General features: G+C 37.8%; 1 protein-coding gene across 1 annotated transcript in view; it reads right to left on the bottom strand.

Annotated features, from left to right (window-relative positions):
* LOC121945207 (myelin basic protein-like) overlaps window positions 1-18,957 on the bottom strand; it is a 60,006-nt gene that overhangs the window by 11,618 nt on the left and 29,431 nt on the right. Inside the window, exon 3 of the mRNA XM_042489268.2 lies at window positions 14,889-14,958. Coding sequence (XP_042345202.1) covers window positions 14,889-14,958 — 70 coding nt within the window. The remainder of the gene's footprint in view (window positions 1-14,888; window positions 14,959-18,957) is intronic.

The raw sequence follows: 18,957 nt of genomic DNA, 5'->3' as shown, positions 1-18,957 counted from the left end.
CAAAACAAACTGAAACGTTCTGCTCTGTCAGGCAAAAAAAAGGGTCAGGATTGGTTGATAAATGTAACAGCATGTTATGAAGTTTCTATAAATAAGGGTGGTATTAAGCCTGCATGGCTGTGACCAAGATGTAGCAACTATTCAGTATTTTCACCCACTAGGTGACACAAAATGTTTCTGTTGCACCGAGGCACATATCAATTAAAGACTACTGTGGAACAACTTTATTAGCCGGTAGAGGATGGATTGAGGTGGATTCTCATACTGCACGGCTGGTCACATTGGCACTGAAATGAATCTTGGGCAATCTGATCACAAGCAGACAGATTTGTAACAGGTGCACTGAAAAAAATGACACATTAATGGGATCAATGTTTCCAGGAAGCACTTATCCTATTTAACATGTCATCTCAAGTGTCACAGGTCTGGATAAAATCCAGATGACACAAAGAAACACGAATGCACCAGATCATACATCTGATTGCATAAGTTTTTTTTTTCCCACGCAAAATATAATTCTTGTTAAGCCTAACTCTAAAATTTTTGATACTGATATTCAATATTATGATATTAGACTAAATATCATCTTAGATGTGTTGTCTTTTCCTGGTTTTAAACAATGCATTACAGTCAAGTGATGTCATTTTCTGAACTTACCAGAATTCTAGCTGTTCTACTATTTGTCTTTACTCAATTAATCATTATATCCACCTCACTGATGATCACTTATTGAAAATTTTGTTGTGTAATTTTTAGGGGTGTAAATAATAATTTTTAGGTCGGAAGTGTGCTTGGCTGAAGTGGTGACACAGACTTGCCATGTTAATTTCAAAATAAAAGGAGTATCTTTAAGATGGCGATTTGCATTGACGTTTTAACTTTGCACCAATGATATTTGATCATTGATAATTGAATCAATAACTCAGTCTAGATCAGGCATGTCAAACCGGTCCACAGGGGGGCCGGTGTGGCTGCAGGTTTTGTTTCCAACCAAGTAGCAGCACACCAGACTTGACTCATTTAATCAACTGATCTCCGTCTTCAGACAGTTGATTGGTCAAACTGTGTGCTCTTGGTTGGTTGGCACAAAAACCTGCAGCCACACCGGCCCCCCTGTGGACCAGTTTGACATGCCTGGTCTAGATGGATGTATCTTTACACCCCTTGTAAATATTTTCTAAGACGCACTAAGAGTCAACTCTTCAATATCGTTGCAACAGGGGTGGCTGTGGTTCAGGAGTTTAAGCCATTAATTGGAAGATCGTCCACTAATTGGAAGAAGTCAAAGAATGTCGAAGTATTCTAGATAAGCAAGATAATGAACCCCAAATTGCTCCCAATGGGTGTGAGTGCATGTGAATGTGTAACTGAGTAGCAGGCGGCACCTTCTATGATAGACTGTGTGAATGAGTAAATGAGACAGAAGGTGTAAATGTGCTTTGGATGGTCAGAAGACAAGAAAGGTGCTATGCAAGTGCAAATCAATTTGTCTTTTACCAATACTGATATTGAGGTTGTGTCCAAAAATATTGTGATATTTTTTTAGCGCATCAACCAGCCCTCATTCAATAGCAATCTGATCCACTCAAAACACATGGAAAGGCTAATTATAAATGTGGTAATTGAGATCCAATTGCTCAGGCAACATTTGGCAGGGGTCCAGGCCATGGTCATGTGGCCACATATGTGTGCGTAGGAAAGTGTTAATGAAAATGCATCCCTCATTCCACTGCAGGATCACTTGGTCACTGCGTATGAAATGTGAGAAATCTTTCCATCACAGTTGAAAATTCTGTTGATTTTCCAATGCTAAACAGCCCAGACTGGGCCTATTTGGACCCAAGGCGAGCTACCAACTAGACACAGTGGCATCGGCCAGCTATGTTAGTTGAGCATGAATGTGGATCCTTCTGTGTTTGGCATCTGTCAGATGAGTCCCACAGATAAAGTGTGAGCAGTGAAGCAATATTGGATAAAAAGCAATCAGCAGAGCCACACTAAAAACACAATCTATCCTATTACCAGGTGTGAACTAAAATCCCTCTCAATTGGAACTAGACACAATCTGTATCTTTCTGGATAAAAGATGTCTTAACGCTGACTAAGATACCACTTTAAGTTGACTTTGTTTTCTTCCAAGGGAAAAGGATTCCACTTCATCTTGTCTGACATATGGGATGTAGTAGCTAGAGTAGTACTTTTGTACTCTCCTGGTTACCCATCATCCTCTCTTCTTGGACTCTTGTAGCCACAGACCCAGCTGCTAACACACATACACACTCAGTGATTGTCCTGCCAGATGGTCGAGGCCAGATGACGTGGCCTTCTGAACTCATGGCAACACCGAGGCACAATCTCTTACAACATGGCACACAAACACACACACACTCAAAATACCCAGTTACATGGTGTGTGCTTTCATGAAATCAGCTGGGAAAAGCTGCAGACAGCAGGAAATGATTGTGCCTGCATCAATAACAGGACCACACTTGGTAGATCAGAAGAAAAAATACTGGCATGTAGTGCATATCGTAGCTTATTTCGAGCGATCTTGGGATTAATTCATTCATCTGCAAAAGAGAAGAGCCCCTGAAAGAAATGGAAAGAGATCAGAGGCGAGAAAGCGAGGTGAGAGGGGACAGAAAGGGAGAATCTGAACAATGGTGTCAAACCAAAGAACACTGGTCCAGTGATGGATGCTGCCCTTTAACAATCAGAGCTTTTGAGGGGGGAGGAGAGGAGGTGCTTCACGTTGGCAGTGCCAGGGCCCGTACCAGCTCGTGTCAGCCTCGGCCACAGAGACAAATGACTGAGCCACTGCACTTATATATGTGTACAGCTGACAAATGCACAGCAGAGAAACACACTCGTACATATTCTTAATACTGTGCTGTATGCGCAGTCAGCAGTGCTTACACAATCTCAGTGAGAATATATAGTGCATACACATAGATGGAAATCAGTGAAACACACATTACACCTTTCAGTGTATGTGACCAATGGATTCTGAGGGTGTAGAAGGCAAAAAATGGCAGCAGGAGGCAGAGAGGATATAAAAAAAAATAATAGTAATAGTAATATTTTCTGCATGATTTTGACAGTCTACAAAGTGACTTGTACTAGTCCGAAAGCTACCAAATTTTAAAAACGGTTCTGGCATATTCTAACCAATGAATTTTCAAAACTTTCCCATTACTTTTTCCCAATATTTTACCGTATTTCCATGACTTAATTAAGTAGTTTAAAATGGGTGGGCCTATTAAGCAATGAAACCATACATTATCGCATATGCATACACACACACACTTTTGCATTTGCAAAAGTGCTACCTACGGTATGTTTCAACAGTCTATATACTACACTACTACACTAATACTATATTTTAAATCAGTATACTAGGAACACATTTTGCATAATGCTAAACATGCATTGGGATTTTTAGAATTGTATTTTCAAAACTTTTCCAAAACATTCTGTTAAATGCAAACAATTTCCAGACCTGGAAAACAGTTTCTCTAATTTCATACATTTTCCAAGAATGTCGGGACCTTGGGAACCCAGACATTTTGCCAAAATCCATACAACAAAAATTATTTACTCCCTCTGCCTCTTTATCCACTTAAAAAAAACCAAAACATTAAGCAAACAAAGTGAGCAGGATGAAGAAGAATCCAATCATGAATGCATAAAGCTGTGGGAGCTGTACTTGCCAGGCAAAGGGCATGTCAGTAAATGCAAAGCCTAGCTGTGTACATCACACATGATTCTGCATTAACTCCATCATCCAGCTCTTCATCCTCAGTAACTAACCCAGATACTAAATATTCACAAGACTTTATAGGGAAAAATCTAATTTCTAAAGAGCTTGGTCTGATTCTGTTTTTATTAGGGGTTGACCTGTGTTTTCAGAAGCTTCTCTATAGAATTAGTAATGAGCGAGCAGAGAGATGAGGAGTCTTAGATCCTCTCTCTGCTCACTCTTGACCAGCAGTAAAGAAGAGCACTCTGACTAACCCCATCAGGCTGTGACAAAATCAATACAACCTAAAGCAACCTTTTCTGCCCCTAAGATTTCAGGGGAAGCCATAAGGTCCCTAAAACAATTACAGGGCAAGCACGTAGTGCATGAAATAAGTGATAATTGGTTCGCACCAATATCATTCGTGTTCCTTGATGGAAACTCAAGTATGACCTGCAGGAAGAAAAAATCCGAAATGACAATTGATTTTATGAGGACAGTCTTATATTGTGTTATCTCCATATCTTTGTCAGACACTTGGTTTATAATTCTTCCATGACATGCTTTTATATTTTGAAATGTTGAGCTTCATTTTGATTTTGAACGATTTGGAAGCAAATCCAGTTATCTTTGTTGTTTGATATTTCAGGGGGGTTGTGGAGCGCAGACACAGTGTGTGCTGAACATTTTCAGATTTCAGATATAACACGAGAAAAAGTCAATGCTATTTGGTACAATGCTATTGGTAGATGTTAATCATATGCTCCCAAACAATTCTCCACTTTTTTTTTTTTCTAATTCAAGTGGTGTTTTGTTGCATCAGTCCAACTATAGGGTAAGGGTCAAGGTAGTAAGTGTGAAAGGCTGCACATTCAGATTTGGATAAGATGGGTAATACAATAACAAAATAAAAAATAAAATTTCTAAGATTGTCATTGCAGTTCATTCATCTATGACAGGCAGTTTTTTTGCAATAGCCATTCAATGTATTTTCATTGTGGAACTGTATATCTATATTACATTTCATTGTTGCTGTCTGAGTCCTCCTTTCCAGTGCAGGATTTAACTTAGGTTTTAAAGAAAACAATACAAGTATTGGATGAGTTGTGGAGGTGAAAAGCTAATGCATGTGTGCGTTACACATGCAAAAGACAAGATTTGATTATGTAAGTTCAGTGTTACTGTAGCATTTCTTTGTCCTTTCAGTGTTCTTCAATTTTTGGGGATGAGATTTAAATCGATACATGAGCTGCTCCTCCTCTCTTGTATTAGTGACCAAAAGTGTACCTGCTAACCCTAACCCTAAAATGCACTTGTCATTACTACCAGTTGTCAAGTCAGATTATAACACTAAATAACCTTTCTTGTATTTTTATTTATATTTTATTCATCTGAATATCATCAATATGCAATACTTTCCTTTTTCAGGTTTTTAAATTACAAGTGAAGGTTCTCATGGTAGAAATAATTACTGTGCCGTCATCCTTTTTTTTAACTTAGCTCTTTTCAAAATGTAAAAGTTTGACGCACGAACTTTGTGAGAGAATGGAGGCAATTCGATTAATTCTGATAATATTTTTTTGAATGGAGTTTTCAGAAGCAAAATAATTCAAAAGAAAATGAAAATGAAAAAGTGAGAAAAGCTTCTGGTGTTGATGAGCTAAGTGATGACATGTTAAAATGTTATCTTACTAAAGTGTCTTTCATCAGGCACCAGTTATTACCCTTATTTTTGAATTTTGACAAAATGACAAAAAATATTCTGCCATGTATGAATATCAATCACTGTTATCAGCCAACCATCCAATATGTATTTCTTCCTTCATTCATTAGTTCTGCTATTATAACCATAAAATATTACTATATCAGCTTTCCCAGCTGCCTCAAAACATGCACATTTCCAAACAAAGAGAGCAGAATCATTGCTTCACAGAGAGTGTGCAGTCTCTTCGCACAGATAATGTGATATGAGGCTGAAAAAGATGCCCTCTGGGCTCACTCAGGAGTGGTCACTTGCTGACTGAATGCAGTCCAGTGTTTATCTGGTCTCTGACTCTTTCCTCTCTTCCTTGTGGTGAAGCCATACTTAATACTGGGAGGGAATGTGCAAAGCTTAACAAAAGGAAAAAAGGCATCAGCTTTTGTGTGCTAAGATTTACTCTTTAATTTATTTCAGGAATGTTAAGAAATTCTTTACTTTGCTACTTTGGTGCATAACCTCATCCCAATTCTCTGTTTGTTTTTTTTTGATACATCTTACTCTGTTGCATGAGAATTGATTGACCTACAATGTAAGAGCTTAGGTAATAAGTATCGATTCATCTCATTAACGTTCTCTTCATGAGTGTGGGTGGAGGAAGAGACAGAGGCACAACAACAAACTAATTACAAGAAAAAGACTTTTTCAAGTCAAGAGAAAGAGCCAAACCCTGTTTCATAATTGCATGCTTTCCCTTTCATATGAACCTAACATCCTTACAGATTAAAGATAATGAGTGTCGGTCCTTGAATGCACATGTGTTTAACAGAACAATACCCATTTTCAAACTATTATCTACATTTCATATTCCTGACAGACACTTTCGAAAGCATCCTCTAACATTTGACATCAACTAATATCCAGGAGGGATATAAGGGATTCTGGCATTAACAGGAGGTAGTGATGGCAAATTAAAATTTCACTCTAGAGAAGAAAGTTAACTTTGTGCAATCCTGAATTACCAAAGATGTGAAACTTGACTCTCCAATCCTATCAGGATTTGGGTAAAAACATCTCAGGCATTACAAAATCAGAGAAGATACCAGATTGGAAAAGTAATACTGTCTTTAGATTCTGATGTAGTCCGTGGTAGCTGCTTTGTAGGATTATGTGCTGTACTTAGACTAAGCACTACCTCAGGCCATGTATGCACTGTTGTACATTTGGTGGGAAAGTGGCATCGACTTTATTTAAAAAAAAAAAAAAAAACAACTCAAACTTCTTGATTGAGTTGGTTTAAAAGACAAACACAACTTTTTGCCCAGACATGATTGTGATGTATTGAACTTTAGACTACTTCACTGACTTATGTTTTGTTACTTGATGTTATCTTTCTCCTCTGAATGACAGAACTTTGTGGTTTATGAAGGGTCAGGGAAGAAAGCAAACTGTAAAGCCTGAGTTATGGTCAGGCACACAACGCTTTTGAAGAGTGCCACACGTCAGGAATTAAAGAGCAGGGTGACCTTTTCAGTTTATGCTTGGACAGTTATCAGCCTGGTGAAGGCAGTTTGACCAGCTGTGTTCGTCAGCTTTGCAGGTCAGATTTGGGGGGCTCGAATACTACTATCTCCATGGTGATGACACTATTAACCACACTGCTTGACATACTATGATGTTCTCCACAAATTAACAAAATTGTTATGTGTCACACAACACTTTTTTTCAGTTGAAAACAGGTCATTTCTGTCAAGTGACACTCATCAAAAGTGCAGAGAGCCCACCATAAATTACACATAAGAAATAATAACCTAGCCCCGAGTGTGTCAAACATATGATTCATGGGCCAGAATCTACCTACCAAAGGGTCTAATCCAGCTAATGACTTTGCATATTTAATATTTATAAACGCACTTCGTGAAGGCTAGAGGTGGCAGGTTTCAGGAGCAAGTTAAACAGTGAAAAGCCTACTTCATGTAAAATGCTGCTTCAGAAGCTTTTCACCCTGACCAGAATACAGCTCTCTGAAATGACAGTGAATACTTATTGCGGTCAGTCAAAGATATTGGACACTGTGCCAAATATTGTCAATCAGCAGTGTAAGTACAAGAGAATCTGTATCAGAACTCTTATCTAAAACAATATTGGTTGAATCCTGTTGCTCGTGGAAGTGGAAGCTATCAAACTTTCACTTTAATTTGGTGTGGAGATGTAAACAGTACTGCACAGGAGTAAAAAAAAAGGAATGTCAGTGAGTAGTGCACTGATTGAATGTAGGGAATCAGTAACATATTGTTGAAATTGCACTCATTTTTTCCAAGAAATTTCAGGCTGTTCACCATCTGTGCTGTAAATGGATGAATGTTTTCAGAATGTACTTTTTTAAACTGAAATGAGTTTGACACCCCTGGGCTAGCCCATCATCTTAATAATAATAATAAAAATGTAAGAAAAAAAAAACAAACATTTTATTTGTAAAATGCTTTGAAAGAACCTAAAAGACACTTTCTAAAAGTCAAAGAAGATACTAAAATAGAATACAATAAATTACACAATAAAATACACACAGCATTATTATATCAAACGTCCAAGTCCATCGCACATTTCTTTCCCTACCTCTACTGGGTTTCTATCTAAAACTGCTGTTCATTTCTCCTCACTTCACCCTGTGATGATAAGAAACAGTGACCCAGACCGAGTCAGGACGGAACAAGCAGACAGACAGATAGAAGGGGTCTGTTTTGCTGAACAGGGGGCATGCTGCTGACTGGGCCAGGTAATGGGGCCATAATGGGCTTTTAACAGCTGCACAGCTGATGGCAGTGTGTTTGCTCTTCAGTGGAAAAGCAGTGCAAACAGGAAGTTCTGCATGGAGACATCCCCAGACGCTGGACAGGCAGAGGTGACTCATGACGCCTGCTGATGACACTTCACCAAAACAGGCTCCAATAAAGTACAGCTAACCTGCCCATCATAAACCACTCACGCTTTGTCAATTTGGTGGAAATTCCTTTTATTTTCTTTGCCCGCAGCCTGAATCAACCTAATGGCACTGCATTAGTTCAGCCTTGGTGCACAGGTAAGAGGAGGGTTTTAAATGTATCTTAACAGCAATGTTCCCTCTTTAAGAGTTAGAAACTGATAAGAAAATGGGATTTTTACACACTATCAGAGACCAGTGCTGACTGAGCAAAGAGCCAGTTAAACGTAAGCCATCAGAGTGGAATGTGTACTACTATCTGAAGCAATGTAATAACTACAAAATACACACTATAGCAGCAGCTAAGTGACAATATGTATTTAAATTATTTATATATATTTATACATTTGGCATTCTGATAAGAGATTCCAAATCCATGGTTTACATTGAAATAAATAAAGTGATCCGTTAAGACGTGCATGTGCATGCCCGAAAGCATTTAATAAGACTATAAGCTCTTTGATTCTTGCAAGGTGGTTCTGCACACTGTAAATGATCTAATCTGCCGTAAATATAACAGAAGTGGATGTTTTCAAACTTTAAAGAGAATTCCATTCACTCAATACAGAAACTACTTAATGAGTAGAAGTGGTTTCAGCTGTTTATATAATTTATTAGTAAGTAACCTAAGTGTAACCAAGGTTATTATCTGTAGCTAAAAATTAAAGATGTCCCCTAAACACCTCACACGTGCAAACTATTGGTAGACACTACAAGTTACATGCATGTATGACTATTACATTTTATTTATTTATGTTTCCTAACCATCTCTTTACAGGCTACTGCTATAGACGGATGCTATATCAACTGACATAAGACTACTGTTTCAAACTCAAAAGAATATATATATTAATCACAGCAGTCACATAAGAATGCATCACTAGCAGAGCCCTGAATATTTTTTTTTTTAAATTTATGAACAATTCTTGGTCAAAATCAATAGAGGCAGTCACTTAGAATCAGTAGCTTCATGTGCAGCTCATAACATCACCTAATAGAGTGCTCCGAGAATGAGTCCCAAAACCTGAAAATGGGTTATTAGCTCAGCACTCATGATTCCCTTGTTTCAAAGTCAATGGGTTTTTTGAATGGGTTTTTGGTTAGATGCAACAAGTGTCTGTGGTTTATACATGCTTCAGAGATTTTTATTCTGACATAAAATATGTCAGTAAATACCCCATTCACAAGCTGTGAAGCATTTATGTGTCGTAAAAAAAAACCTTTCTGAACAAAACATGTAAGTATCAAATGTTTATTTGCCCCAGAGCTTATTTTCTGCAATAATCCAAAATCCAGTGGAATAATCCCATTACAACTTCTTGACAAGGGAGCCAGGGTGACCAACTTTGACCAACGTCAGCCTACAGAAAAACATCATCCCTGGACATTCTATGGGACTCCCATGTGAGGCAAACACGTGCAAAAAGAATATATTTGTTCCAACTAGAGAGAAACAATGAAGCACTTGCATAGTTATCAGGTGCTAATATTTTCCTATGTAATAGATTACGAATGGTTTACACCAACCCTCTCAACCCGATTAAAAATTGCCTCTGATCAGGTCAGATCAGGCAAGTGTCTTCTGACTGATGGGTCTACATGAAGCCTTGTTTAGTCTGATTGGAATATTACTCTGATTACTGGTTTTCCACTTACTGCTCTAACAAACCCTAATCAAGACAAACTGCTCTTTAATTTCAGCCTCAGTCTAAAACCAAGCTAGTTATTTCTCTTCACAGTGAAGCTAAAATATGTTCACTTTAAAGTAAATTCTTTAAAAAACCTGACTGAGCGTGGCAAACACTGCAGTCTCTCGGCTGCTAACCTCCCATCTCGAAGAGATCGCCACTTAAAGCTGCTTCCTGATTGATTTCTATTCTCTTCATGAGCTGTGTAAGGAAGCTGATGTCCATTATGAGACATGTGCAAGAAAATAATAGCATCAAGCAGCCATTGAAGCAAGCCTGTCCACTTGTACAGTAACCTTTCTGACATACATGTCAGATAATTACATGTCTGTGCCTGGTAAACATGTCATTCTCAAAGGCTTAAAATTAATAACGTGTTGTGTGGGGGGCTTCTTTGACGTATCACTTGTGTCAGTGGTGGATCCACAAAGTCTGCCCCATGCTGATCAATAGCAAGTGTTAAACACAAGGAACATTAATTAGCTGCAGGAGAAGGAGTGTATCGAGTAGCTTTTAGATCAATCTGACAAAGCCTCTGGTATAACTTTCATGCTGATAATAAAGCATCAGTGAGAACGGCAGATCACAGTGGTGGCGATCTGGTAAGCTTGCCCCTTCATGGGGAGGCATGATTACAAACTAAAACAAGCTGCCGTGACATGACATTAATATAGAGACACACAAATTCAATCATGCATGTATGTATGTATACACGCAAGGCAGCTGGGCTGAGAAATTGCTTTTGCATGATATTAGGTCAATATTGACCTTTCCTTGAAATCAGTTGCTTGGTGCATCCACCCTCTGACGCAACGCAGTTTAAATGGTTTTGCATTTGTCGTATAATAATAATAATAATCAATACTACATTGATTGTGTAACAGTAGACTCAATCTGGGGCAAAAAAACACACTATAATCAGCTTCCTCAATGTCCTCATATTGTTTGATTGGAGCGTTTCTTTGTGGATCCCACTATAGTTAACATAATCCAAAAATTGCTCATAACCACAGTATAGAAACTGCTGCTTACTGAATCATAAAAAAAACTAGAATTACCGCCACATGGTTGTATGCCGCCGTATACCAGTCAAGTTACACTTACAGTTTACATCTATGTCTGTGAACCCAGCAGCACAGATGGTCTGTAACCTACAATCAGCGCAGTTTGAAGGTGGACACCTGTTATTCGTGTCATCAATGTAGCATCCAACCAAATGTCTCTTTCTTGTCTTTTTTTGAGACAAGATGTTGACTAATGGTCAATATGTGATGCATAATATTATGCATCACATATTATGCATAATATCATGCATAATATTATGATGTCACAGTGAAGTTAACCTTTGATCTTTTGGATATTAAATGTCATCATCATTACATATTTGTGTGAAATCTTGTCCTAATAAATGACATGAATGTATAAAGAAAACTGGAGGCAGAGTTTAAGGCAGGGCTCCGTACGTTCCTATAAAACTTGCTTAGAGGTACATGAAACCGAAAAATTTTAGCATAAAATTACCCAGATGACTGGCACTATATTGCCCAAGTCCACTATGCTTACCTCGATAGATCCGACTGCTTCCAGTTCGGCTCTCCTCTAACTTGAATGGGGATAAAATAATTTAATTGTGTGTCTCTTCTAGACTCTGTAAATGCTTTTGGATTGAATAGATCAGATCTTGGTGGTGAAATTAGTCATTTTGTGAGTGTTGGGATGTTCCAAAAAATATATCTACCTATTTAAAGATATCTCTTTGGCCACTTCCAAAATCCATTAGTGTTTTTTTTTTGTTGTTGTTGTTGTTTTGCCTGTTTTTGTGTTTATTTTGTGTCTTTGCAGTTCCTTTGCATTTCTTTGTGGACTTTTGAGTGTCTTTGTGGTCATCTTCTTTTTTCATTTAATTTTAATTTATTGTATTAATAAGGACACCACACATGAATCAACATTTCTGTAAATGTGCCAGCATCAGCCAGCTGGATAAATTTCAACTTTTGGCAGGATGTTTTGAAACCTATAAAATGATAAAATTCATAGAACGCAAATTCTCAAGATAGAACACAGGCCATACAGAGCAGCAAGAAACAGCAGCAGAAACATTAGCACAAAACAATGACACAGCAACAGCAAACAGCATTTTCACACAATCAACCATGCAAGCAGTGTAAAGCAAATTAGCAGCTGGCTAATTTTCAACTGTAACTTTGGCAAGATGTTTTAAACCTTAAAAATAATAAAATTAACAGAACTACAGCAGGAAACCATAAACACAGCAACTGCAGTATCAAACAAGAAATTCTCAAAGCAGAACACGGGCCATGCAGAGCAACAATTAAACAGCACAACATCCAAACATAACAATAACACAGTAACAACAAACAGCATTTTTGCACAATTAGCCATGCGGGCAGCATGAAGCGAATTAGCAGCTGGCTAATTTTCAACTGTTGTCCTTCTTCTAAAAACTATAAAATGATGAAATTCACAGGACACCATAAACATAGCAACAGCAATGTCAAACAAGAATTCACAAAGCAGATCACAGGTCATGCAAAGCAACAAGAAACAGCACAGCATTAGCACAAAACAATGACACAGCAACAACAAATAGCATTTTCACACAAGCAGCCATGCAAGCAGTGTGAAGCAACAACATACAGCTTTTTAGCACAAATAGCCATTCAAGCAGCATAAAGTGATGACACACAGCTAAGCATTACATGCAGACATGCAGAGCAACAACAGCAGCAAGAAAGAGCAATAAAGTAGAGACAAGTAGAGAGTAGAGATAAAGTAGAGATAAGTAAAGATAAAGTAGAGATAAAATACAAGCAGAGGTAAAATACAAGTCATTACATAGATTTTGATGAAATGTTAAAAGATGCAGTTACACGTTAACAATATGACCGTATGCACTAACACACAGGCCATGCAACACAAAGCTAGCCAGGTTTTTCATAAAATAGATTTTGAGTCTCTTCCTGTTCCATTTTAATTTAAGTGTCACTTTGGGCCCCTAGACCTGTGCCTGGGAGACCTGTTCAGTAATCCATCCATGGAATATACTTATATTTTTTGAAATTATCTCTGGGGTTTTAATTCCATCTCATCTGCTTGTGATGGTTTAGAGGCAATTGTGCCCTGAGGAAAGATCTGGAAGAAGTGAATCACTAACCTTTTTTTTGTTTTTTAAAGTTGTTTAAACTCTTAAAATAGCTTATGAGAGATACTGTATAATGGCAAGTAACATTGGATATCCCTTTTAATAAACACACACTTGAAAAAGCACTTACATGGGCTGTAACTTCTTTATATAGGCCTATCCAAATCCCTTCCCTGTCTTGCATTTCACCTCGACTCACCCTGAAAACAATCGAGACTGACACAGAAGGGAGAAGACAGGCCGTGCTTGTCTTCTATTCCATAGGTCTTCAACATTCATTGGTTTTCCTGTACAAATGTGGTGAACTTCTTGAAGGTTTCATTCTTTTGCAGAATGAACAACCAATCCTCCTTCATGTTGGGAAGTTGCATCCTCACTCAGCTCCTATTATCAAGGTTGACGAGAGCCAACGGAAGGCCACAGAAACACTGATGGTTTCACTCAAGGTGGAAAAATAAGACATTGGGGACATTGTTTTCATGGGAAAGTTCTCGTAACTTAGCAATTTAAGTCTTGATTGAGTTTTCTGTTGTAGCCCGATCCATTATTTAGCCAATGTGGATAAATTACAGTTATACTGGTCAGAAGTAAATCCAATCTCATTTGATTAGAATTAAATCAGAGCTGTTGCCTCTTTGAAAAGGGAATTCAGCAAACTTCCACTAACAACTGCAATTATCTATGTGCCTCCTGATGATACCCTTCAACTTAATTTGTGAAAAATGTCTCGTATTGAAATCAATCAACTTGGTACCGACAAATTCTGCCCTCCTCTGCTGAGCTGCCGTATTACAAAGGCTCTTTTTCAACTCCTGTCATTACACGGTGAACACATCCCAGTGGATGTGACAGAGGGAAAAAAGAGCTTAAGAGGAAAAAAAAATTGCTGTGCCTGAACCCTGACTTCTGAGATTTTCTTATTCAAGGAACAGTTTCTCAAGTTTCACTCATCATGACAACTGCTAACTTTTCATCAGCCAGACTACTAAATCCAAATTACTGTCACGCTGCTGAATTAGGAGGCACTGTTTAGGCTTTTTATTGCTGCAGAAAAAACTACATTGTTCCGAGATAGCTAGGTTAACAGATCTACCATGTCAATGTGGATTTATACTGATTTTTTGATAACACATTTCATCCCTTTCGACTGTGCTTTATGAGTAAGGCCTCAGTAAAAAAACTCAAAATCTGAATTTCATTGCATGATACACTCTTTTGGAAAGAAAGCCTTTTACAGCTGATCGTGATCGCTCCAGTTCAAAAAGTATTTTTTTTTGTTTTAAAACAACATAAATCAAAATTTGAAGTCAGATTTGATAATTGCTGACTTGTGTGACTGCTTATTTATATTCACTGTGCTTCTCTGCACTGGGCCTGCATTTGCAGTAGTAAAGATTCCACCAATATTATTTACACTGTTCAATATTTATGGATTTCCCTAATTACACCTAATAGTAGCTCTTAAATTTGCTATTTGAATAGCTAAAAGAATTCAAAAAGGTGTACTGCTTTTTGTATGTCAGTTGATTTTCAATAGAAAAGCCAGACCAACTCTGGGACTTTAGAGTGCTGTCAATATGCATGTAAATTAAAATTCAAGATGTGGTTTGACCCCTTACCGAAGACTTCATCTTGTGATTCAGGTTCTGCTTCTGTTGTCTGCTGTTCTTCAGGTTCAGGAGACGGAGCCTTTAACGGGAACACAAAAACAGATTGAAGAGGTGAGGCGCTGAGGTACCATGGCAACGGAACAAAGACAGAAACCAACAGAGCAAAAGAGAGAGGAGGGAGAGAAACAGGGATAGTTGAACCTATTTAGGCTTTTTGGCTTAATAATTACAGCAGAATGATCCTCAGACTTGTTCATTTAACGTTCAAAAGAAAGTGCCACAATTTCTGAATCACATACATATTGAGGTTTGCAGATTTCAATGGCTTTTCTAAAACCTACATGTTTCATTATCCACAATTATTTGGATTTAAGACAGGACTAATTCTGTAAAGCTAGTGTTTTAAACATGAGTATTTGTTTTTAAAGCTCCTGATATACATATCTGTCCTCTAAACTTTTGGGTAGAAAATGTCATCACTTCATTGTTTTATCCTTCTAGCCATTTGTGTGAATATTTTTTAGGATTAACAACATAATTACTGAGTTATGGCTAAAAACTTGTATTGTGGGGTCACAGTGACTTTGTCCTTTGACTTTTAAACATCAAATTGAAACCAGTCCATCCTTGAGTCCAAGTGGACATTTTTGCTAAATTTGAGGAAATTCCCTCAAGGACTTTGTAGGATATGCATTCACAAAAATGGGACAGACACAAGATCTCAGAGACCTTTAGCCAAAACCTAATGAGATCATTTTTGAGTCCAAGAGGATGTTTGTGCCAAATTTGAAGAACTGAGAGACAAGATCTGTGGATCTTTTCTATGAAAACTGGTTTAATCTTAACACCAATTTTGTGATTTTGTCAAAATATTTTGCATTGTGATCACATCTGCTTGAAATCTAATTAGTAAAAAAAACACCAGTAATAGTTTCCAGTGGGCCATTGTCTATTCAAAAGCCTTGCTTCTGGAAGTACTTAGGTGGAAGATTTTTCCTGGTATCGAGCTGCAGCCAAAGCTGCATATATCAACTTTTGCTGCTATCACAGAGAGGCAGTGAATGTTGAGAAAACACAAAGATTGAATGACACCATTTAATCTTTGAATGACAATACACGCCTGTCTTATCAGCGTTTCCAGATGTATAGAAATATTGATTCAGTAAATTCCTGTCAGCTCCAGTCTGAGTCAGGCTGTCTGAATACATGAGGGTCAATTTTATCTCCCCAAACTTTGCTCTAAAGTCCCATATATCATGGTAATTTATATTCATGACAGGTAGAGTTGCTTGTTTCTATTCAGTGGTACCAAGTGAACTAAATATTGGCATTTGCGACTGATAACAATGTACACTCATGTGCCCAGCTTTCACTTCTGACTGGGTTTGCACCAACACAGGGAAATTGACAGAGGCATTCAAAAACTGTGGGCATACAGAGAAGTGCAACTGTGACACAGTCCTGTGAGCTAATGGGAGGTTGAGAAGTGTCGTGAGCAAGCACTTAACTGATGCAAATCCCGTAAAAGGTCAACAAAGTGTCACACTTTGGGAACTTCATTTGTAAAGAAATTACGTAAATTTGTTTTGACATGAAGAGGTTCAGAGAACACGCTCAGTACGGCTACATTACCAAATAAGCACAACTGGCCTCATTCAGTTTTTTTCATGTAGTTACACACAAACTTATGTATTAAAACTTGATCACTGAATTTTTTTTTTTTTTACTTCAAAAATGCACCTAAATTTACTAGGGAACCACGTCTCTTCTATTCAAAATTCATACATGTTATTCCTATGGTCCCAGAAAATCCAAAATATTAGTGAACAACTCTCTCTTAAATCCAAACACTAAAGTAGGGCTGGGCGATAAAACGATCTCGATACGGGATCACATTAAAAGGTGAGTTGTTTCGATGATAAACTATGGTCATTTTTACTCAATATGGATAGACCAGATAGATTCAAACAGCTTGCCCGCCGTGCTGTGTCATAGAGCAGAAGTTGTTAGACGTCTGTCAGCCAGCAGCAGGGGAGATCGGCGTCACAGTACATGCCCATTTTTCACTCAAGTTTAGTATGTGATAAGGTGAGTGTGGCGAGGTGAGGAGAAATTCAAAACAGTGTATGATAGGCTCGGCGGACTGCCATGCCTGACCTGACTCCCCGCCGGGCCAAGCATTGTTTCTTTCTATTTTCATTTTTTTTAAACTCTTTCCCTGCCATTGTCCATCAATCAGTGTTTTTACCGTAGTGTAGAGGACACTGTTATGGATGTTGTGCAATAAAACAACATTTCCACGTCCAAAAACAAGCAAACAAGACAATCCAAGGTCCCAGGGTGAGGACTACAAATGTGCCGACTTTATCAGTTTTAAGCGGCTTTTCGGACCCTCTCACCAACGTTATATTTTAAAAACAACAAGAGACATATTAAGCGACTTATTTAGATCATCATGGAACAAGGAGGAAATATATTTTAGAATCACATGCCCGCTCTTCACAGTAACTGCAAAACACCACTGTCAGCGGTCATCAGGCCAGCGTCTCCCCCCTCTCTTCTCCTGCGCCAGGTGTGCGTGTGTGTGTGAGACAGTGACAGGACGAGATGAGACGCTGCTCGCTGTGTGAATTCAGGTGTAGCGAGTTTCAAGCTCAGTTATGTTGAAAGAATAAACTGACATCTGATGTTAGATTCCTTCCAACTCACAACAAGCAGAACAACATGTAAATATGCAGTTCACAACAGAGCTGCTTAGGGATTGTTCTGTAGCTGTGGTGCTTCCTGACATTTTAGGGAATGTTCGACTCTATGGTTCCACTATAACTCAAACAGATTATTATTTTCGGCATTATTTTTGTACAATTCAAGTTAACATAAGAACATAAGAGGAAAAAACAAAAAAAATGTAAAAAATAAATCGATTTTGCTCTTGAAAATGACTGTCTTTTACAAAAATTTGTTTTCTCAGCTTTTTGTCCAAAATGTGTTTTTTTTTAATAAAAATGCACAAATTCAGATGTTGATGAAAAAGAAATGGAAGAAGCTAGAATTAAATGTTTTTTGTGTGTGTTTTTGTATGAAAGCTGAAGATCTGTTCTTTATCCTGATGTATTCATTGTTTAGATATTCAAAACACAAAATATTCTGGAGGTCTTGAAGGATTAGTAAATATGACCAAAAATGCCGGTGCTGGCTGGCAACTTAATATAAATACTCTTGCGGGGAAAGAGCAGCATTATCAAATTATATATCGTGATAAATATCGATCAATATGGGGAAAATATTATATATATAATATATATTATATATATATAATATATAATATTATATATATTATATATATTATAAAATATATATGTGATATTGCCTACTCCTACACTAAAGTGCTCAATGTTAAAACTTGAGAAGTCATAGGGTATAAAATCTGGAGCTGCTCAATGGACAATGAACAACCAGAGGGATGCTCTGAGTATGGGTACATCTTCTGTTTCAGAATGGAGAGCAGTACAACAGAGTAAAATAAAGAGAAAGAAAACAAAAATTATGTGGGTCTACAACATGTCATGCCAGCATGTCTGAAACATGTCGGTTTATATTGTTTTCTGAAAACTGATTTAATTATAAGTTGGTGTGAAAGTGAAGGTTTTTTATCGTTTATTTTTAAGCTATTTTTCATTGGCATTTGGGATAATCAAAATAAACAGGCATCTGGTGCCAAAAGACCCTCAACCAGTGATTTGAAAGCAACAGGAGAGCAAGAGCCAGACACAGAGAAAGCAAGGCAGAGAGAGAAGACAAATTGCACAAGGATTTTTGTGCACTGATAAAGCTTACATTATCACTGCATTCCTACTGTCTGGCACATCAACACTTTCCCCGTCATTAAAGCAATCAGTATTCAACCTTTGTTGGATTTAGTCCACACACACCCACACGCATAGACAGCTGCCTTATCTGTAGTTCACCCTTACACTTTTTGTAAGTGTGGAAAATTAGCAATGCAAACAACAAATCCACATTCTAGGGGCTGAGGAGCTGGAGAGTGAGTACTTGTTGAACTGATATCATTGGAGGC

Source organism: Plectropomus leopardus, chromosome 11 (genome assembly GCF_026936395.1).
Source record: "Plectropomus leopardus strain MGB_pleo_1.0 chromosome 11, ASM2693639v1, whole genome shotgun sequence".
Lineage (NCBI taxonomy): Eukaryota > Metazoa > Chordata > Actinopteri > Perciformes > Serranidae > Plectropomus > Plectropomus leopardus.
Note: the sequence above shows the minus strand (reverse complement) of the source record. Positions and strands in the feature narration are given on the sequence as shown.